This window comes from Episyrphus balteatus, chromosome 4, assembly GCF_945859705.1.
Source record: "Episyrphus balteatus chromosome 4, idEpiBalt1.1, whole genome shotgun sequence".
Classification (NCBI taxonomy): Eukaryota; Metazoa; Arthropoda; class Insecta; order Diptera; family Syrphidae; genus Episyrphus; species Episyrphus balteatus.
The window spans coordinates 46,610,560-46,634,525 of NC_079137.1; the positions used below are offsets into that span (position 1 = coordinate 46,610,560).

The 23,966-nt window shown below is 27.9% G+C and overlaps 1 protein-coding gene across 2 annotated transcripts in view; it reads left to right on the top strand.

Moving 5' to 3' along the window:
- The first annotated feature begins 5,868 nt into the window (after positions 1 to 5,868).
- Positions 5,869 to 23,966, top strand: part of LOC129919511 (sodium-dependent serotonin transporter) — a 33,041-nt gene continuing 14,943 nt past the window's right edge. Inside the window, exons 1-3 of one of the 2 annotated variants that reach the window (XM_056000413.1) lie at positions 5,869 to 6,622; positions 14,655 to 15,127; positions 18,711 to 18,987. In XM_056000413.1, coding sequence (XP_055856388.1) covers positions 14,921 to 15,127; positions 18,711 to 18,987 — 484 coding nt within the window. In that variant the 5' untranslated portion in view covers positions 5,869 to 6,622; positions 14,655 to 14,920. Of the gene's footprint in view, positions 6,623 to 14,103; positions 14,415 to 14,654; positions 15,128 to 18,710; positions 18,988 to 23,966 lie in introns of those variants that run through there. The other variant, XM_056000415.1, reaches the window with a different exon arrangement.

Sequence of the window (23,966 nt, forward strand, 5' to 3'; positions counted from 1 at the left end):
ATTTTCCGTTAGACATGTCTCATGAGACATTTCACGTGAGAAACATGTCTCGTGAGACATTTCACGTGAAACACATGTCTCATGAGACGTTTCACGTGAAACACATGTCTCATGAGACGTTTCACGTGAGGCACATGTCTCGTGAGACATGTCTCACGGGAAATGTCTCATGAGGCATGCCTCACGTCAAATGTCTCATGAGACATGTCTCACGGGACATGTCTCATGGAACATGTCATGGGACATGTCTCACGGGACATGTCTCGTGGGACATGTCTCATGGGACATGTCATGGGACATATGTCTAGGGACATGTCTCATGGGACATGTCTCATTGGGAAAACTTAGAACAAAATTGCACTGTGAACTGAGTTTCCAAACAAAGTCATTGGTTTACTGAATTAATTTTTGAAGGCATTACAATTTGTACAATTTTTGAAGGCATACAATTTACTATAGTTTTGAAAAAGCTACTTCTAGGTCCTCTATTTAACTCTTATCATAAATTAAAAAAAAAACACTTGTTTTGAGTGATTACCTATTTATAAGCTAAGCATTAAGCTTTTTAAAACTGCTAATTGACTGTGTTCTTAACTTTTTCTTCTTTAAGACAAAATCATAACAACATCATATCAATCTTCACAAATGTCTCATGAGACATGTCTCATTGGGAAAATTTAGAACAAAATTGCACTTTGAACTGAATTTCCAAACAAAGTCATTGGTTTACTGAATTAATTTTTGAAGGCATACAATTTACTATAGTTTTCATAAAGCTACTTCTAGGTCCTCTATTAAACTCTTATCATAAATTAAAAAAAAAAAACACTTGTTTTAAGTGATTACCTAATTATAAGCTTAGCATTAAGCTTTTTTAAAATGCTAATTGACTGTGTTTTTAACTTCTTCTTCTTTAAGACAAAATCATAACAACATCATATCAATCTTCACATTTTCCGATACTTGAAATAAATTAACTCATCGCATTTACTCTCCACACTTAAACCTGTACTATTTTTATAAGATATTCTATATAGCTCTTCAAAGCCAAACCCCTTAACCACTAAATATCAACCACAACCTACGTCACTTTTACCGGTGAATGATAATTAGCTACAATGATTTATCCCTTGCCTATATGCCATTCATAAAAATAAACATCCAACAGTTAAATAACTTTCAAAGCCCGATAAGCTAGGTTCATATTCTTTAGTGCAATGGATTTTTTTAAAACCATTTTTGATTTAAGATGGTATAATTGCAATCCAGTTCGTAGCGAATCAGTTTTTAATCGAAGTGATTTATGATACTCTATCAATTTTAGTTTGGAAAGTGTGAATAAAAGTCAAAAGTGATTTTTGCAAATGTTCGGGGGTATTGAAATTGAAAAAGGTTGAAAACATTCAATTGAATTCAAATAAATTGTTAGCAGTGATAACACCAATTTCTACTATTGCTACCAGTTTTGTGTAGTTTGTTTTTATACTGATTTTTTTTAGACATATTGGTGAGTACCAATTACCAAAGATTAAGCTATTTATTAAAGTTAAATTGTAATGTTTCCGATCCGATAGTTTAAAACCATAAAGTTTAAATGTGTGAAGAAATAATAACAGCGACTAATACATTTTTTTTTTCTGTAAACTGTGTTCTTCTCCCATTTAAATTTGAGAATTAGGCTAAAGCAATGTTATATACATATATTATGGTGGTCCTTAGGAAAAAAAATTAGGCACACCCGATAGATAGGTTTTATACTCAAGAAAAAAAATGCCCTAATTTGTTTTTCAAATTTTAATTCCTAACCCTTCCTGACCTTATTCCAGTAAGAAGTTTTTGTTGTTTTTTAATTTTTCGATATTTCATCATTTGCTCTCAAAGGAAAAATAAAATGACAGTTTATGGCCTCTTCAAAAAAATAGTGGCGCCCTCTTTATTTTTATAATTATAAAACTAGCTGCGTTCCTTTGGAAATATTTATCTACGTTTTAGTACTTAAAGCTGCTTTGAACTACTTTTTCAGTATAGCAAAGTAGATCAAAGTAGTTTTAAGTACTAAAAAGTACATAAATATTTCCAAAGGAACGCAGCTACTATAATACCTACTCGTATATACTATCATACCTATCATACCAGTAACAACCAGTACATACTTCACATTGAGCCTGAACAAGTTTAAGGTTGACCTAAAATGACGAAAAAACTAAAAATGAGGCTTTGTTCCTGAAGGCCTCAGCAATAGTAATCTGTTTTTACTAAAATCGGATTAGCTTCCTTTTTCGAGATACCCCCCGTAAACGTGTTTTTGTTCGAGAAAAATTAATAACAGCACAAAGCTCAAGTACTAGGGTCAATGTGGGTAAATGTAAACAGGGGTAAATGAAAACATGGCTCATAACAAGCTTCAGTTAAATCTCTTTGATGCATACATAAGTACAAATCGCGGACGCATGTATCTTTTAACTTATACGTCAAGCTCATTGCTGTCAAGAGAGAATTCATTCCACGAGCGTATTTTCCGTGAAAGATAATTTTTTAAAGTGCCAAACAAGTCGTTAGTCTTTCAGAAAAATTAAATATTTTTGCAGATTCAATTAAGTCAGTATAATTTGCAAATACTTTTTTGGTTTTAATTTTGATGTAGATTCTATGTGATACAAGCAAATTTTAAAATACAGGACATTTATGTCGATTTGCATGTGTTTACATTTACCCCAGAATATTTTTCATAATGGGTAAATGTAAACAACGTATTCTGGGGGTAAATATAAACATATAATTTTGCTGAAATTATTGGTTTTAATAAAAATAACGTATTTTAAGTCAATTACTATTGCTAAAGTGCCGCGGAGTCACATTTTAAAGTAGCCAACACCATCATTTTCAGTGGATGATGTTGCAAAATCGGTCTCTGACGTAAAAAAACAAAAAATCTGACGTTCGGAGCTGCTCAGGATGCATATTGGGCGCCTATATAAAGAATCAAAGGAAGAAAACAAAAACTTTTATTGGAATTTGAAAAAGTTTTTGTCAAATACCTTCTTGAACGTTTTTCAAGTTGTTATCCATATGATAAAGGGGAAATTCTAAATTTTAAACCACCGTTTACATTTACCCCAAATTTGTAAAAAAACACAAACATGGTGGGGTATTTGTAAACATGCCATATTTGACAGTAATGTAAACAATTTGGGAAATATTTGTTTATATTTATAAAGAAGAAGTGCCATCATTTCATATTTGCATTTGAAGATACCATTCAAGTTGTTCCGTGAAAACATATAAAAATCTAAAGTCGGAAGAAAAAAAAGACATGAAATTGTTTACATTTACCCACATTGACCCTATAACTTAGGTGCCGAGAATTGAAAATGGTTTTTTTGTAGAGGTATTCAATACAATCATTTTTTGTTATGGGAGGGGGGGTCTATGTCCCCCCCTTTAGGCGGTAGGGGCAATTTTCTAAGAAAGTACTAAACAAAATATTAAAAAACAACGGCATGACTTACAGTTATCAATGACACCTTTTTCAAAAGCTAGAGTTGTACACTTAATTTGAGTTTTTAAATCAAGTTATTTTAATCAGTTGTTTTCGAAATAATCGATTTCAAAGTCAACATTTGTGAAAAATAAGTATGAAAAAATACATTGAATACTATTTTTGTCAAGGCTATGGATTTCAATACGGGTTAAATCGATAATGTAAACTACCTCAATAAATTCCTTATCAAATACTGAAAACCATATGTTATTAAGCCTTCTAGTTTTTGAGAAAATTAAAAAAAATAGAAAAACGTCTTTCTTTCTTTGCTTTGCCATTGTCAAAAATCAAAATCAAAATTGCCTAGAAGACAATAGGTTTAGTGCCGGTTTGTTCACAGTCGATTATCTTTTAATCAAGGATTATTCCATACAAAAATTGATAATCTATAATCGATTCAACAAACCGGCCCTTATACTTTTATTTTCATCTCAATAACCAGCCAAACCATTTTGACCGCCAAAACTTAAATACCAACATAACGCATTACTGAGAGCTCCCTTTGTTCTTCCAATAATTTCAAAATCATCAGCATAATCTGTTAACGTGACAGCTACCCAAATCGCAAAGTGACTTGTTCAGTAAAAGGTGGTTTATCTTGGTTCATAGAAAACGTGTTATTTACTTTTGATGTTGGTATTATCTGTGCATTAAAATCTAATAGTAAAAACTCCTCAAACTCTATTGTTACAAAAAACTATTGCCCGTTCTCTCACAAATATGACAAAACAGTTTAATTTTCGACTCTGTTGGATAGCCGGAAATAATGGATGGAAAAAATAAGGTTGACAAACTCACCAAAAGTGGAAATTAAATTTCACCAAAGGTATTCTGATCGACAAGCTAAAGCTTAGATATCTTTATTTGTAAGAGAAAGCTCTAGAAATATCTGTAGAGTAAATAAAAACCACTCAAAGTGTTTGCTAGCACTTAAAAATTACTGCACACAGACAGACTTTCACAAGATATTTTCTAAACTAATCTCAGCTTAAAATAAATGTGCTCAGGCTCTACACCAAAGATGTGATCTTTACATCAACCTCCTGGGACAACCGTGCGTCGTCGGTATCACCAATGATAGTTCTTATTATTTCAATTTGGGATATTTTGTAGAAACTAAAGAAATTCATATCCCATTAAAAGATGACTCTTGACATGACTGATGAAAATTCAGTTGTTGGTTAAAATTCAAATCGCAATTTTTTCAAAAAAATTTTAACGTTGCAATTAAAAAACAAAACTTAAATAGATGATTCAGACGATCACAATTTTGTGAAAACATAACATCGTGATTTGAAATAAACCAAAATCTGAATTGTTGATTAAAATTAGACTTCTTTGTGGTTTTTTATTGATAAATTGATGGATTTTTATTGGAAACATAATTTTCTAGTATATTTTCTTTTTTAAAGTTGAAAATTGAATTGTTTTATGTGTAAACGTTCGGGTACTTTGGGTTATTGTTCCTTGATTTTTCAATAAATCTAATAATGGCACAAATTTTTAGTTTATATTTTTGTTCAATTTAAACTCTAATAACAATACAAAATATGAGCCGAATGTATGAAAGGAAGTATGTCTTTCAAGTCGTAAGTCATAACCTTACATTTTTTTTTAATGATCATTATCATTTTGGAGTATTGCACTGTAGAGCAGTAGATGCCAGACTTTGTTGCTCCATTTAGCATTCAGGGTCATACTTCTATTTTTTTTTCTAATAATAATGTATGGCCTGGGAATTTTTTTCAATTACAGATTTAAGACCTGAAAACTTTCTTAAATACTAATCTATTCTAGCAACATTCTAAAAAAAAATCAGTGCAATTTTCTTTGACCTAAGGTCTCAAGTGACAGCCAGATTATGCAAAGTATTTTAATATTTTTATAATTTTAATATAAAATACAAAACGCACAATAATTTACATTTACTAACCAGTACAGAAGGCTTTTAATTAATATCTTTAAAAAAACATAAAAAGAAATATCAACTACAGCGTACAACTTATTTACAAACTTATCTAAAATTGCTCGACTTACAAGCAGTAATTTGCTTTTGTATATCTTATAATTAGATAAATATAGATTATTATACTCGCCGCTTGCCTTTATAAAATATATTAAAAGCCATGATGCGACAAACACCAATTTATCTTTTAATTAATCAGTTTAACGACACTCTGTAACCAACAAAATTAAAGAATATTAAAAAAAAATAGTACACATACGCCCGAGTGTCCGTGTGTTTGTAAAAAAATATTTACTCATAAAATCAGAGGAAACCAATAGTTTGTAATACTTCAATAGTGAACTTTTGACTCACATACAAGATAAATAGCTCATACAGCTGCCGATTTTTAATTTTGATGCAGCACCGCAGTTGAATTTACGCAGTTCACATGTTTAGTCTTCGCCTTGACAATACCTTAACGTTCTCGAAAAACATTAAAGTTTTTATTTTTTTAAACTAAATGTGAAAACATATTCATTTAAACTATTGTATCGTATTCAGTCAATAGTTGCCATTGAATTATTTTATGAATGGAATGTTCCAACCTGTCAATGCATTCAAAATAGGTAACAACAAAACATTCAACAGTCAAGTAGTATTCCGGCATTCTCAAATATAATAAAAGAAGCAACAGTTGCAATTTTGTTAAAATCAAATACAGCAACATGTGTCCTGCAAGAAGTTCTACAATAATTGTGTGTTGTGATAATTTTGTGCTATGCGCAGTGCAGTTCTTATCCATTTCTTGTATGATCCTTGCCGATTTCGATGGATATTTTTTCGTATAAAAGGACTTCAAATTGAAACAGTTGATTCAGTTTATCAAACGTTGTCTTTTAAATCGTTATAACAAAATAGTAAATAAATATTGTGAACAAGTGTAACTGGTGAAAAAATAAGAACTAAATACGAATTTAAGTTTTTTGAGAAAATTTATTTAATTTTTTAATTATTTAAATTGTTTTATTTTTTGCTTTTGGTTGAATTTTTTTTTTCTTAAGTTAAAAAAAAAATGTTTAAAAATTATCCAGTGAATTGGGTTAGCAAAAACTATAAAGTGTCCCTTCACAAATGTAAGTAAAGTTGACATTAAAAAAAAATAATTTAACTTGAAAACTGAACTTCTAACCACGCCCTAGTAAATTTGAATAAAGCTTTAACTCTAAAAAACCTAAGCTTAGGCAAATTTTGGTTTGAAGAATTATTTTATTAAGAATTAATATTATTTATTATTTTTATTATCTAAAACACTTTTTTATAAAATTCAATTTTATATTTTTTTTTAAATAATAAAATATTTTTTTTTTGTAAGAAAAATATCGATCTGTTCGTACATTTACCTACTAAAATTACGCATTTACCAAGTTTTATATTTGTTTAAAAAAATATAAAACAATAAATTTAAAATAAAAAGAATATCAATTTTACACGTTTAACATTTTTGGAAAATTGATTTTTTAGAAAATACATACAACAAAATCGTCATGTTTTGAAAAACGAATTTATTAAGTTTTTTATCTGCATTTTTTTTAACAATGAACATCTTTTTATATTTTATCATATTTTATGATTTTATGATAAAAAAATATTAGAGTAGAAACTAATCTAAGGTATTTTACTTTAAAATAAAGAAAGTTAAAATAGAGACAAGAATTAAAAATTTAATAAAAAAAAAATTTAATTAAAAAAACTTCTCTACTTAAAATTACACCGCAAAATTATACTAATACCGAAACTTTTTATATCAGCATTTTTAGTATATTTTCTTGTTTTTCTTAATGCCTTTATTTATTGTCATTACATAGTTTATTTGCAATGGGAAAAATTTTAAATAGAACCAATTTGAATTGCATACTGGATAAGATCCATCGACAAACATTCTTAACGTGTCTTAAAAATATAATTTTTCTGACAAGAAAATTGAAAATAATCATTAAAATGACGGTATAAAAAGAGATACATTTGCAACCCATTGAACAGGGCAGACATAAAATTAATTTATTTAAATTTGTTCCTATAAAAGAACAATTCAGAATAAAACTGAAGCAGTACATTTGGAATACTAAGAAATTCGAAATAATTTATGGAGCAACAAGTTTTTCTGTAAATACAAGAAAAAAAGTAACTTTCGTAGTGTGTTTTTAAAACCATTTTCGGTTTGTCTGTTGAAAGTGTTTTTCATGTTTTTCTTTTTTTGAATGCCCCTAAATAAACTGTCGATGTTTGTATCTTGGATCAATATATTTAAACGAATCCCGTTTACCACTTTTTAACTGACTTAACGGAGTCTTTAAAGGTAAAAAGACTTTTTAGCACCAGAAATTAGTTCTCAAGTAGTTAAATGGGCAAATTCTTACTTCGGAGAGATACTAGTTTTATAATTCTTTGAAATACCTAATTAAAAACGGAAAAATCACAATATTTTAATTTTTTGATTTCAAGCAAATAAAATTCTTCTACAAAAAGGTGTTGAAATTATTGTCCATCAGCTTTTCGAAAGATCTTTGTCATGAAGAAGAAGCTTTGATTATGCTCAAATAACAGAAAATTTTATCTTTTTTAACTGGTTGAAAATATAAGTCAAAAACTGAAAAAAATCTCGACAATTTCCCATATTGCATAACGGAGTAAGCACAGGTCTTTCGAAGTTGCAAACTTGGTTTTAAACTACTATCCTAACAAAATCCAAAAAAATCAGTGTAGTGCAATTTTTTGTGACCTGACTTGTCTTATATGACTGACATAATATGCTTTGATTAAATACAAATTATTATCATGATTGTTATTGTTTTTTTATTCATTTTAAAAAGGAGTATACTTTTAAAATGTCTTCTTTCTGTTGAAATATAAACCCTGAAAATGCCTTTCAAATGTTAGCAACCACTTCCAAGAAACTTCCTATTTGTTCTGTATCGCGCAATAGAATAGGTGCATTTCAAAAAATTCAACTTAAGTTATTAAACTATTTCCAATTAAGCGATTACATGGTAAAAGTAGGCATGTTAATGAGCAAATTAAAACCAAATTTCAATTTTTGCTTTTTAAAATCTAGAAATTCCAATATACAATAATTTGCATCTATTCTTCAAAAAAGTCGTTTTGGTATTATATATATATATATATAATATTTTGCACTTTCGTGATATGCATTTTGAATATAAAAAATACAATACTTTTTAGTGCAGTTTTTAGACATTTAATTCTGTTTCAGTGTAAATAATACCCATGTTCTCGTATATAATGAACACCGCTTGCACAAAACTTGTACCGATTTTTGTTATATAAGTTTTGCCAGTGGTATACAAATTGTTCTGTTTGCTGGGATATACTATACTCCTTGGTGTATTTAAATCCGAAACATAGATTTTTTCTATTTAAAATTTAAACCCAAGTTTATTTTTTCAATCAGAAATAGCTTGAAATTTACACCGTTTCTTATTTTATGAAAAGAAGTGTCTATAATAATTTTAAATTTATTAAATGAATCTAAGTATTCACCTACATAATAATAATAAATTATAGACGTAATAAAATCATGAATAAATATGATTCTGAGTGACTTATTTTAAAACAAAGCACATTATTTCGATAGATTTTTATCCCTACCCCGTCTAAAATTCGAGCGCCTCGAAAATTTTAATAATTGCAAGATTTTTTATTCGATTTGTAAATTTTTTTTTTTTAATTATACATAGTTTTTGGTTGTTTTAAGACTTTTTAGAGACTTTTTGTTAAAAACAAATCGAAGGTACAAAAAACGTGGCATAATTAAGACAGTATATATATTAAAATAACTAATCATTGTTTTTATTTAAATATGGCGGCCACCTCAATCTCAATTTTTCCTATTATTCCTTAAAAAATATGGCCGTTGTCCAAAATATACACAAATTCCTGAATTTGGAATAAAAAATGAGCCAATTTGAAAGAAAAAGAAAGAAAATACACAATTGTAAAAGTTTTATACAATATGCTCTTTTCAGTGCATTTATTATGCTGAAAACTGTATAAAATATTGACTGATTTATATTACATCGAGAAATTATACAAAAAACGCACCGAAATTAAAGGAGCAATGAGAAAAATGCACCACTGTTAAAAATATGCAAAAAAATATTTTTTTCGGTATATTTTATTTTCCGTGTAAATGGTATAAGAAATGTGCAAATTTTTGTAAAAAAATAAGTTTTGTAAACAATAAAAACAAATTTATTATATATTCATATATATTTTTTAATTCTGTTCTTGTCGCTCAGCAACAACATTTTCTTCATATTTATAGACGTTTTGTGCCTCCGGATCCTCTTCTCCATCCTTTTTGTCCAAATTTGCATCTGACTTTATCTTTTTTGGTACTTTGGGCTCAACTTCCTCTTAAAATATTTGTGGTCAACGTTTGCGTTTACACCACTGATAAATAAAGATATAAGATTGCTTAACTTGGAATCAAATCTAGGAAAGCTCATATGATTTTCTGATCGATTAAATTTTCCAACAACATTTCATTTTGTACAACTATTATAGTATGCGGTGTGTGTCTTAACACCTGTAAAGTTAAATGATATTAATTTAATTGAATTTCAATCAGCTTTTGTACTTACATTTGATAAATGCCCGAGCTGGAGTTTCTTTAAGAATTAAATGGCGGCTGAATAATTTCAATTACATTTTGTTGTTTATTTTTATGTATTTAAGTGCATTTTATTTAAATATGGTGTTAAAGCTTCACCAAAACATATTTGGCAAATAAAAATGGTTTAATTTATCTACAATATACTATACAGTGCAAAAAATATGCTATATTGGTTGTTTGCAGAAACGATTAATTTTATATACCATTAATGGTATATTTTAAAAACAACTGAGAACCGGTTAATTTTTTGCACCAAATTTCAAAATAAATGTTGAAATTATGCACAGAAAATACAATGGTGTTTTTTTACACCGGTATTTTTGACAAATACACCAAAATCTTAAGTTTTTCTTCAGTTTTTTCAATCATACACCAAAATTAATGAATTTACACCAATTTATGCACAAGTGTGCTACTTGAGTGAAGCCGTTTCCGAGAAGCATTTTTATTTAATTTTAAACTTTCCAAATAATAACTTACACCAAAATTAGAGCATAGAATTGAGCTTTTTAATTACTAGAACTAATTAAGAAAAAAAATGTTCCACATACGCCATAGTGACCGTTTTTTCTAACTTAAAAAAGTGGTTCAAAATTCTATCACTGACAAAAAATTCACACTTGTTGATCTTTGTTGATTTTCTTAATTTTGAAGTTACATTCTCGTATGTTGGTCATTCATGTATATTACACAAATTGCATTGAATTACTACTCTTAACAAATTATTTTTGCTTGTCTTAACATTCTTTGTCGTAAAAATGTCAGGTTCGGCGATATTTCAAACATGAAAATATAAAAAAATAAAATATTGAAAACAATTCCAATTTTATATTGCAAAAACAAATTAAAATATATTCCATCGTAAACTTTTCTTACATAACATTTTTCTTTACAATGACACTTTTATGTCTATATATAAAAATTATTTATATTTACATTTGTTTTATAGTTTCACTAAATATTGTATTGGTACCTATAAGATAAATTTATCATTTGAATGAGTAGTTCTAGTAGTTAATTTATTATTTCTTTACTTAAGTTAATTTACCGTTTAAGAGAGGTTTCAACTTAAAGTTCGTTTATTGTGAAACAAACAAAAAGCGTCACTATTTTTGTAAACTCAACAAAAAACAAATACAAACCTTTATAAAATAAAATTATAAAGTTAAAAATAAGTATACCTATAAAGGTATGGTAATAAAACTGAATACTTGCAAACAATCGTTAAAAAATATTTATTTAGGGGTAATAATACCTTGTGATGTGAATATGTTTTCACTAAATCAAAATTAATTTGTTTTCATAAAATTATTCAAAAATAAATAAATTATTCAAAAATAATAAAGCAATTGGTTTTCGATAGATTTTTACGCTCAAAACGCTAAATTAATTTTTTTCATCGGACTACTAAAAATTAAATTTTTTAGTCTATCGGGCTTCTTTTTTTGTGTAGCATAAAAATACCATTTTCCAGTGAAGTATTTTGAATTCATATTCATAATGCAGAGTGAAATTTAGTCTTTAAAAATTATTCGGTTTCAAACTTTAAAAGTATATTGAATATAAATATTTCACATGGAGTTTTTAAGCTTCATATTAATAATGTCTAGGGATAAATAAATACAATAACCAGGTTTAGTACAATCGAATTAATTTTTGACATTGCACAAATTATAAAAAATATGCCATAACATTGTTGTAAAAATCAAAACAACTTATATTTTGTAATGGCTTTGTTTACCGCATTTTACGTTTTTTTTAACCGTTTTTTAATGATTTCAATTTCTGTTGTTTGTAGAGAAAAGATATGTAGGTAATAAATTACACTGGTCTACAAAATATATCTTTTTTTCTCCTTCAAATAATTTTTCAAATTATGAAAGATTTGACTTTCCTGAATCTAAATCTGGTTTCAGAAAAATTCTAGCACGTACCATTTTTTTTTTAAATGATTTTTGAAAAATATGAGTAGTTTGTAGAAAATAACCCTTTTAGATTTTGGTTGAGTCCAAAAATAAAACTAATATTCGTATTGAGCTCAAATTTGGAGGACTTATTTTTCATGATCTATCATATGACACCAAATTTGTATTTATTAATTAAAGTTAACACACATTTTAAGATACTAATTGACAAAAACAGCAAAAATATTTAGTAAATCCCATCACGTGAACAAAAACACCTTAATTTAGGAAAATATAAAATCTCAACGCCCGTTATATATAAAAAGTCAAATATGTAAAGAAAACTATAATAAAATACATAAAAACAATTAATAAGTGTTTTGTAATTTTACATTTTTCTATTAAGTAATATCTTACCTGTGATAAACCATTCGATACACTGCCATCTAAATCTTAAAATTTGTCTGTCCTAGGAACAATAGTATAATTTTCTTATAGTTTTTGATGTGCTGAGTTCGAATTTGAAGTCAAAACGAATATAGCACGTCAGGATTTTGAGATATATCACAAAATCAAGTTTTTGGTTAAAAAATCTCCAAAAAAAAACTACTATATCTCAAAAAATACAGGAGCTGATCGAAATTTTTTGAGTTCAGATTCAATAGCATACTAAAATCTATTAGAAAAGTATACTTTTGTTCTTGGGAGAAAGAAATATGAATTTTTAATGATCAGTTTCTTTATGGTAAGATATGCCAAACCTACTTAACTTACTTAAATTTATATGTATCGAATAAGAAAAGAGATACTGAGGAGATTGAAATTGAATTTAAAAAAAATAAGTTCTTTTATAAACCGTGAATAGTTTAGTTCAAAAATTTTACATTACCCCAAAATATTATTTCGAAAACAGGAAAAAATGGGTTTTCGAGATTTTCTAACGGGAATATCCTAAAAACGTGACGTGCTAGGCCAATTTGGACTTCGGATTCAGAATCAGCACACAAAAATCCTTTTGAAAAGTATAGTTTCATTAAAAGGAGGATTTCCTTGCAGACCAGTGTTATTATCAGCTTAAAATTCGACTTACACCTTTTCTTCCACTGCTCCTAGCCATTTGAACTTTCGAGGTGCTGTGTCTCAATATTTCTCAGATCTACAAATAAACATAAATTCTATAGACGTGGGGCCTGATGACTTGTTACAGGATGCTCTTTTAGAAGTTTTAAGTTAAAATAAAAAAAAACATACATTTTTCGTGCATCACGCATTAAGCACAAGTCTACTAAGGTAGAACCACATCTCCAAAAAAAACAGTGCAAGGACATTTATTTGAATAATATAGCTACAAAAACAAAACTTGCTTTTAACTTCGATGCATTCGTTAAAAGCTGAGGAAATAGGAGTCAGCGGTTAGGTTATTTTTACGGTAAGATTGTGACCAATAGTCTTTCACGATGCTATTCTACTTATTTGACTTGCACTAAGTGTGCATATCTAATAATTCTTATATTTTGAGTGTTTGAACTTTGATATACCTTCATAAATAAGTTCTTGTGTTCTAATATTGTATTTTATATTGGAATCCATACAAGCAGCAATTATCATTCCCTTTCAATTATTTAAATCAATTTCATAGTTAGTTATTTACTAACAAGCTTCCATCATACAGTAAAAGACTGATTTAAGCCCACATAATGTCAAAAAAAAAAAACTACATTTAGTCCAATTTAAATGGCCAATCATTTTGCGCTCATTAAAATCTAATTACCATATCAAACAATGTTTTTTCTGTTGCAGCAACAACCAACGACGACGACGACGAAACGAGGCGTGCTGCATGCACCAGGTTTTTAAATCATCAACTAAATGTATATGACAAACGTTTCCCTCCCACAAACGAAATCTTTTTCGTTTTCTGCAATGTGTCACCAGAATATGTATGAAAAAAAAATTCACTTAAAAATCAAACAACCATACAAAGTCGCTTCTTTGCCAATTAGTTAACGTGTAGAGACCGACGACAGTGATTCTTTGACAAAATATAAGCTCCGCTGAATTCATCTCATACGTCATGATGATATTTTAATTACCCCTTAACACGTGTTTTTAAATGTAAACATTAAAAGTGAAAGTCACCATGACCCCCGCCAAAAATGACAAACATTAAATGCACAACAAAAATAAATATAATTTTAAAATCCATTTGGCAAATAAGTCTTAAACAAATAAAAATGTTTATAAGAAGTCTCTTAAAGCCTTTGACGGTTTCTACTAAAAGTCGATAAATCTAAACAAAATCGTTCTCAAAATCACAAGTTTAAAAAAGTATCTATCCTGTTTATTTTAAAAATAAAAATAGTAAAAATAACAACAACTGTTGATTGTCCATGACATTGAAATAACAACTTATATGAGTGCGAACTTCAACACCGTTAGGGCGGTCATGGAAAATGCTAATTTAGTTTATATAGCTTACAAAAAAACAACACTAACATCAAAATATCCTTTCCTATACCCAACACAAACTAATTGTTTTTTTATTTTTGTTTCTATTTTCTTTTGCAGGATGTGCGCTTAGGAGGTGTGTCAGTGTCATCCATAAATTTACTGTTATTTTTTCGCCTGTCCTAAATGCAATAGTCCGCTTGTTGCATGTGACCAATGCCTGGAGTCTTCTGCTATATAGACTGCCACTGCTGCATTAGTTTTTTTCTTTTGTCTATTGAAAGAGGAAGTGTTCCTAGGAACTAGAAACACTTTCCTCTGACTTCTATAGGAAAGGCGGGTTTTTGCTGTGCGTGTGGCACGGGGCAGCACAGTGTTTTGTTAAAATGACGGATGACAATTTACCACCAACAATCGACAATCACTGTGGCGGCGGTGGCGGCAATGAAGTTGCAGATTCAACACAATGGAATAACTCTAATACGTCTCCAACAAATGACGACAGAGATGAAGATGATTCGAATGAAGATGAAAATGATGAGGCACCATCGAAGGTCACAGATCCATTGGCACCCAAGTTCATTAACAATGAAGTAAGTATTTTTTTTTTTTTTCAATTTTATATGCATTTATGACTCATTAAAACTTTAAAACACTAATTGAAGAGTGTAAATGATAGAATTGAATGTGAAATTGCAAATTTAAGTATTAAAATTTAACAGTAATAGTGTGACAAATTATGTGTTATTTTGATAAGGTTTTTTATTCGCAGCCTTGAGACCAAAAAATAATTGTTTTTTTTTTTTTTTTTTGACTCACCAAGAAAAATTCCTTAGTTTAAATTCATTAAAAAGATAAGGGGTAAAATAATGGAAGTGGAAAACTTTAGTTCCATGCTTTTTTTTTTAATCAAAATAACATGAAATTCAAGTTTTTTCATTTAATGATTATATTAATTGGTTTCCATTTATAATTTAATTCGTTTTGGTAACAAAAGTTTTCATTTCCATATAATTTCATCTAATATACCCAATATACCCTCCTTTCATAACTCCAAAACTGAATGTCACAATGGATTATTATTTTAAGGCATTTCAGCGCTGCAAGCAGTATTTTTAGTTGACGTTATATAGATTTATCATTGTTTAATTCTTATGCTTGCATAAATAAAATCCGGGATTGTTTCAAAATTCTGGCTTCAAAATTCTGTTTTTTTAACGAAAATTCTGTTTTTCAAAATTCTGCTTTTCATAATTCTGCATTTTAAAATTCTGCTTTTTAAAATTCTGCTATAGCATTATACTTGAACAAAAAAATTCTGCCAATTCTGTTTTCTTTTATAGCATATGCGCTGACTAAAGAAAAATACACCTCATTAATATAATTCAACATTGGTACTTTCCTAAATTTTTTTGTTTTAATGTCGCAAATATTTTTTAAATCCATAGACTGAATTTTTTTCAAATAAAATCGATAACTTATTGGAACCGATGTTGTTTGATACAAAATATTCCTTTTCTTATTCAAATTTTTGAATATTCATCTTTATTTGATAAATTAAAAAATTTTTAATTATTTTCGGAAATGTTTAGTCTTAAAAACCTTTGCTTAATATTTTCAAATTTATTTATTTATAAAACAAAAGTTAATATGCATTCAAAGAATGACAAATTATGTAGGTAAGTTATCAAATAAGTAGATAATTTTTCAAGAAGATGATTTTACAGAATTTTGCAAAAAATTAAAGAAGGGTTTAAAAAATGTTACAAAGCGCGCGTTTTTTAACATTTTCCAAACATCTTTAATTTTTTGCAGAATTTTGAAAAACAGAATTATGAAAAGCAGAATTTTGAAAAACAGACTTTTGAAAAACAGAATTTTGAAAAGCAGAATTTTGACAAAAGAATTTTGACCCCGGCAGAATTTTGACCCCAACCCATAAAATCCATGTTATCCGGGAATGCTTATTTTGGGATAGACTTATATAAAAATACTATTTGGTTTAGCGATATTATGATGATCAAGAATCGAGGACACAACAATATTATTTACAATGTCAGATAAAACATAATAAATAATTATGGTCAAAATTTTATTTCTGGGAAGGATTTATGACTCTGAATAAATAATGTAATATTACCGACATAATTCTGCCTCTTTTGATATTTGCAATTAGGATTCTATACAAGTAAGGCTGCAAACTGCAATATAAAGTTTTAATAAAAAAAAAAATCACCAAAAAACTAGAAAAAAAAACACGTACAGCCTAGAGATTCCCGATATGCAAAAAAACGTTTTTTTTTAAGAATTTGGTCCTTGAATAATGTAATGTATGTAATAATGACTTAAGTCATATTACCATTACCTTGGTATAAAAATGCATCATTCAAATTGATACTATTCGTCGTTTTGAAAATATCTCCACCATTTCCAGGAACGTTCGTCTATTCTATACTATTTTTAGTGTTTATCGATATGTTGAAGAATAAACTAATTTCTGCACCTTTATGAACCGATTAATGATATCAAAATCGAACAGTTGAGCATGAGATTTTTATAATAATTGGATCTTGAAATTTACCACCTCCATGGCCACTGGAATTTTTAAATTTTAAACTTTCAACGCTGTAAGCCTTTTAAACCAAATTTTTAATAAAGAATACTTACAGATATGCAACTTAAATTTATTACCAAAATTTCGAGTCAGTGTTAACGCCAACGTTTGACATTAGTTCTCATACCAGTTGTAGTTGTTGTGGAAAAATTGTTGCAACTGGATTTTTTAGTGTACTAACTTTCGGGTCTCGGGTTGCTGCCGTTCAAGTGGCTGGTTAAACGAACCAATACAATCGATTGCAAAACGCTAAAAAAACAATATGCAAAAATATATTGGTGTGCTTCCTTGGAAGAAAAATTTAACACATATCAAATGTAACGAATGTATTTTCGAGAAACAGTCTTATTTTCCTAAGATCGTTAGACTTTTTTATGCTTCTTGTAACAATATTGCTGTAATAAAATAAGGCTAGTCAAATTAAAATCTTTCACATAAAAGGATCAAAATGTTTTGAAGTTATAACTCTTGTGTGGCGTTGGTGTATGAAAATTTACTTTTTGAAAATTAAATGTCAGTGCTCATAATTGTAAAATATGATAAATACTTAACTTTATGTAAAATATGATATGAAAACCCTACTATAAGGGAATTTCTGAGATTAAGAAGTAAGACTTTAATTGCATGTTCATTTGTACATAGATTTTTTTTTTGTTATTGTTTTAAAATGTTTACACGTCGAATTAATTATACCCAAAAATAAAAAATCTGCATTTCAATAAAAAGTTACGTATACGCCATTGTGAACTGATAATACTGCCCATAATCTAGTAAAGGCCCTAATTAATTTTTGTTTGTTGCATGTTGATTGTAGGAGAAAAGAGAAAAATATAAAAGGGGAGAAGGTCAATTTTCTACCGTGTAGGTGAGATGAACTATTTTGTAGAAAGAAGCTTCAAATAGAAAAAAAAAACATAATTTCAAATTTTGAATTTCAAATTTTTTGTATTGTTTTCGTACTTACTTGTTTTGGTTGTTGTCTTCCGTCAATTCAATTTTGTAATCTTAGAACACCACTTTCAATTAGTTTTTGTTTGTAAAAGTATATATAAGTTAAACCGCATAAAATGATTATCGCTAGGTATCTAAATCCTTTTTTAGTGTATTCCAACGTTATTCAAGGTACCGACAAGCTTCTTTTCCCCTACACACAAGTATGCTTTATTACTGTTCCACATTAAAATAAGCTAATTTTCCGTTTAAATTAAGTGGATTTCTTTTAAATTTGCTCATTCAAGAAATTAAGAAAATTTGTCCACTTAATTTAAGAAGTCATCATGGCAAAAAAAAACTTGGAGAAATCCGCTTAATTTAATGTGGAATCCGCTTGTTTTAAGGTGGTCTTTTTTCTCCGTGTATAAACTTTATTTTGTTGAATATGCCTAAGCTAAAAGTTATTAGGAATTTAATTTGAGGTGAAGAACATTATTTTATGGTTTCAAATCATCGATTTGAATAATTATAATAACTCTCACAGAACTTTTAAAATTAAAAAAATTAACAAAAGTTTTATTATTTGTTGTTTTTAAAACTCTAAAGAAAATCTATTTTTTCATTCCCAGCGAGTCCTCGTTGTCTCCGTTACAGAACGACGACGTGAAACCTGGGGTCAAAAGGCGGAATTCCTGTTGGCCGTTGTTGGTTTTGCCGTTGATTTAGGCAATGTCTGGCGATTTCCCTACATCTGCTATCAAAATGGTGGTGGAGCTTTTCTCATTCCTTATTGTGTTATGTTGGTTTTTGGTGGACTGCCATTGTTTTATATGGAATTAGCTTTGGGACAATTTCACAGATGTGGCTGTTTAAGTATATGGAAACGCATTTGTCCGGCACTTAAAGGTAAGTCTTTGTTATAATACTCATCACTTTCTAATTTTCATTTCCTGTTTTAAAATTTAATTAATATAATTGATCCCTGATGACTCCAAAAAAAAATATTATAAATAAAAGTTTGATTTGCACATTAATTTTCAATTCATATCGATTCGTTTGTCTGCACCTGGAATTATAAAGTCTATATCATAACCACCGGGGAGTGTTTTTGTATAATAATAATTTTTTTCGATCGTTAATGCCAATTGCTATATGTATATATAATATCTATATTCTCTAATTCAAACATTGAACGTGACTCTTTTGCAACAAGTTGTAAAGAATAAGGACACACACAAATGCGTATAATGATGATGCCAATAAGGCACGTTACAAGGATATAATACACCTGATGGTGTGTGTGTGTTGATTTTTTATTTTCAATTTATAGTTATTTTTTTGAAGATACTCTAAGGACATAAAATACCCTTGATATTCAAAAAAAATGTAAAGGACAAATAGTTTCAAATAGATAAAATATAAAATAAAGATAAAATACTTAAAACTAGGTTAGGTCCTTAAATATCACAAGTATGCTTTATAAGACCACTTATACCCTTTTTTTTTTAAAGATAACGTCATTTGCATTGTGAAATGACAAACTACAATGCGGGTATTGTGGAAATTGGCTTAGTTCTAAAATTTTCATAATTGTGTCACAATGATAAAATAAATGTATAGTTCAAGGGACAAGGATTATATATTTGAAGACAGAAGACAGTTTATCGGTTTGGTAACTCTGTCGCAGTCCACATGAAACATTTCAAAGGATAAATTTGAAGAACTTTTTTTTATTTGATGCGTAAATAACGCATGGAATTTTGTTTAAATAAAAAGTGATTAAAAGGTCATGATGATGATGCTACTGATGATGACAATTTTAAAAGAATGGGGTTGAAGAGTGTGTCAATATTGAAAGTTAATCATATATTATTTTTTTAAATTTAACGTCAGCAAAACGGTGAAAGCCAACTCGCATGTATGTAACGATTTTTATCTTATTTTTATTAGTTTTGAAATGTAAGTTATATAAAAATTAAATGAATAATTAACTTTTTTAACTTTTACAAATTGGGAAATAAGTGGAAAAAAAAATTAAGGACCACTGCGTTATTATAATACATATGAGTAGGTACATAGATGTATGCGATTGCTTCCATGAACATCTATTCTGTTCTCAAAATGTTATGTTTAATAAGAAAAAAGGTGTAAAATTAGTAAATGGTAAAAAAATTTATATTTTTTTTTATTTTATTTTATTTTAAACTAAGGCTAGTTACAATCAAAAATGACACTATGATGAAAGAGAATGTGAAAAAGTAGGTTTGTCTGCCTGTCATTCTCTATCTATCTTCAACGGTAGTCTTAACCACTGAAATGATTTTCTTAGTTATATTGGAGTAACTAAAGCTCAAAAATTGGCAATATAAGGGAACCCGGCCGAACAGCTTAGATTTTGATGATCTTTTTTTTCAAACGTCGGTAATTAAAAATACTTTAAAGTCTATAGATTAAAAATTGCCGATGTTGCCGTTTTGATTTTTTAAATTTTATAGAAGATTTTTGTGAACAAACAAATTTTTTTTTCAAAAATTTTTCTTAAATTTCATAAATTAGTTGATGCCAAAAGATTGTCAAGGAAAAAAAATATATGGGAGTGAGGGACAATCTTTCATCATTCAAGCGATAGATGCAATTTTCTTATTAATTAACTTCAAACACAAAAAAAAAATATTTGAACACAACGGCAACACCTACAATATTTAAATGTACATTTTTAAAAAGCTAGAAGCTTAGTCATATTTGTAAAATTAAAATTAAGTTAATTGAATTAAGGGCTTTTGAAAGAATGGTAACTCAACTCAGATTTTTGAAAAAAAAAAATTATTGAAAAAATTTTAACATGTCGTTTTTAAAACTTTTTCGTAATATAAAATGCATTTTTTTTTAAATTTTTTTGGCCACATTTATTATGATTTGAAATTATAAAATTAAATGTCAATATGTATTACGGTTTATGAAAAAAATTAAAAAGTAATTCATTTTCGAAGAACTTTTTTGAATAGATGTTTTGGAAAAAAATTTAACTTATTTTTTACCGACTTCCAAAAAGGAGGAGGTATTCAATTCGTCTGTATTTTTTTTTTTTTTTTTTTTTTTTTATGTTTGTTACCGCATAACTTTGGACTGAGTGAACCAATTTTGATAATTCTTTTTGTATTGGAAAGCTGGTGGCTGCAGTGTGGTCCCATTTCAATTTCGTTCACTTTTAGCCATAGGAACTATTTTAAAAACCATAAAACCCAGTTTTGATCCATGGAAGTCGGTTTTGTTTTTTTGCTAAAAATGATTATTTAATACGTTGTATCCCATAATCAGAGACTGCAATGTCATACCAATTCTGAAATGGTGTCCGTCTTGAATACCAGAAACCATGTTCGGAGATTAAGAAGAACCAAGCCTCATGAGCTTATAGTCTAAAAAAAACATGGGAAAGTATTAAAAGTTTAAACTTCCCCCAAAGTGATTTTAAAAAGTTAAGAAAGAAAAATCTGATTTCGATCTCTCAAGATTGGTCCTGATAAAGAGGTGGTTTTAGTGGTTAAGAGTCCCACACTACTTGGTGTCGAATACTGCCAAGTGTCTTTTGAAGATTTCCTCCCGTCAAAAAAAAAAAAAAACTTATTTTTTTTTTTAAAGTTCAACTTCTAAATATAAAATTATTTTTTATTAATTTAATAACCCTTACTGTTGAAAGCTAAATAGCAAAAATTTAAAGTTCTTATTTACCAAAGTCTTTGAGAAAATCAATTATTTTAATGCAAAAATTCAGTTTTCATCAAAAAAAAACCCATTGAAATTGAAGAATTTTTTTTATTTTTTTTTTTAAACTGTAATATATGTTACCTTTTCCTCTTCGGAATTCAGGTGATAATATTTATTACAAAAAGTTTGGAAAAAAGTCATTTAAAATTTATTTTTTAAACATTTTTTTTTTAAATTCTGAGTTTGAGGACCATTTTTTCAAAAACTCTTCATTAAATTTAGTGGATTTAAATTTAAGAGATAAGAATGAGCTTCTGGCTTTTTAAAAATGTATTTTAAAATATTGTAGGTGTTGCCGTTGTTTTCAAAATATTTTTTTTGTGTTTGAAGTCAGATTGTGAGAAAATTGCATTTATCGCTTTAACGATGGAAGATTGTCCCTTTTTTTCCTTAAATTACCTAGAGAATGTTTTGCTATCATTTGTTTTATGAAATTTAAGCAAAAAAAATGGTTTTGTTCAAAAAAAATTTAATTTTAATTTTAAAAAACAATACGGCAACATCGGCAATTTTTAATCTATAGACTTTGAAGTATTTTTAATTACTTACGTTTGAAAAAAAAAATCGTCAAAATCAGAGCTGTTCGGCTGGGTTCCCTAATAATTTGTTTTAGTTACTCTACTATTAGTAGTTATATGAGATTTTCCAGAATTAACTGAACCTCTGCCATATAACTAGAATGAAAACAAAACTGACTTTTATCAAAAACGGCTCCAACGTTTTGGTAAAACTTTTTGTGTATACTATCACAAACTCGTTCTCACCTTTAAGGTGACAAAAAAAAATATTTTTCAAACCGTTATTAACGATACAATTTGTTCTATATGATGTCTGTGTAACTCGTAAGCGATTCAAATGATTTAAATGAAATTTTTTTTACAAAAGCGTTTAAATAAACTTTACCTTAAATGTAAGCTATATTTTTGAAAAAAATTACTTTTGGATTAAAAAAAAATATTTTTGTTTTTTTAAAGTAATTTTTTTGAAAACAGGTCAATACATTTTTTTAAAACTTAGTTTATATTATATTGATTGTGATTTTATAAGAATTGTAAAAGTTGTTTTTAAAATAGAATCGTTAATTTTCAAAATAGTATTCATATGGCCATAATGCTAAAAAAAAGTTTCTGACAATATATTTTTTGTATTTAAATTTAAAAATTTGTATTTAGTTTAAATGCAAATATTATCCTTAGTATCAAAGCACCTGTTAATTAAGATTTCAATTCATTTAGAATAAATAATCCTTTTTTTGGGTTTAACAAAAAACATTCAATTGGACTTATCAATGATTAATTACGAAAAAAATTTTAACCCTTTCGGACCCAGGGTTACTCTCATGTAACATATTTTTAAAAATGCGTAAAAAATGTTCCATTAAATATTTTTTTAAGTTTCGATGGCTTAATTGAAAGATAATAATGCCTAGTTACTGGATGATTACAAAAGTTAGTCAAATAGCATGCTTTTAATTTTTTTTTATCGAAAAAGGGACGGAAATTCAAAAATTTTTTTTTTTTTGCAAATTTTTTTTTTTTTAATATTGGTCATAATTTTGAAAAAAAGATATGTATGTTTTGTTTTTGGGCTTAGAAGAAGTAGCATACATTATTGTTCTATAAAAAGTTATTTCCTCAGTTGTCCGACTTTGTTTTGGTGGTCATAGGCAGTGTATTTTACTTACATGTAACATGAGAGTAACACATTATTTTTGCTATTTATTATTTTGGAAAATAACTTTTTGCTATTCATATTTCTTAGTTGCGATGTTTTCGACACGATAATACTGAAAAAAAAAAACATTTTTTAATATTGATTTTCATAGCTTGGGTTCGAAAGGGTTTTAAATACATAGGTTTAATCTCCAAATATGCATGCTTTTGGATTTCTTTAATAACACAAATAATTTTTAAATAAATTATTTATCTAGAGCGGACAACTTGTTTTTTTATGTCCGTAAACCCACTAGACACCAATGTTTTATTTTTTAAAAATTCTTGGAGCCGTTTAAAAAAAAATTATGTACGAACATTTTCGAAAATTAAAAAAAAAAAAAAATGGTTTATTACTTAAAATAAATTATTATTCTCCACATATTTAAACAAAATTTCAAGAAAATT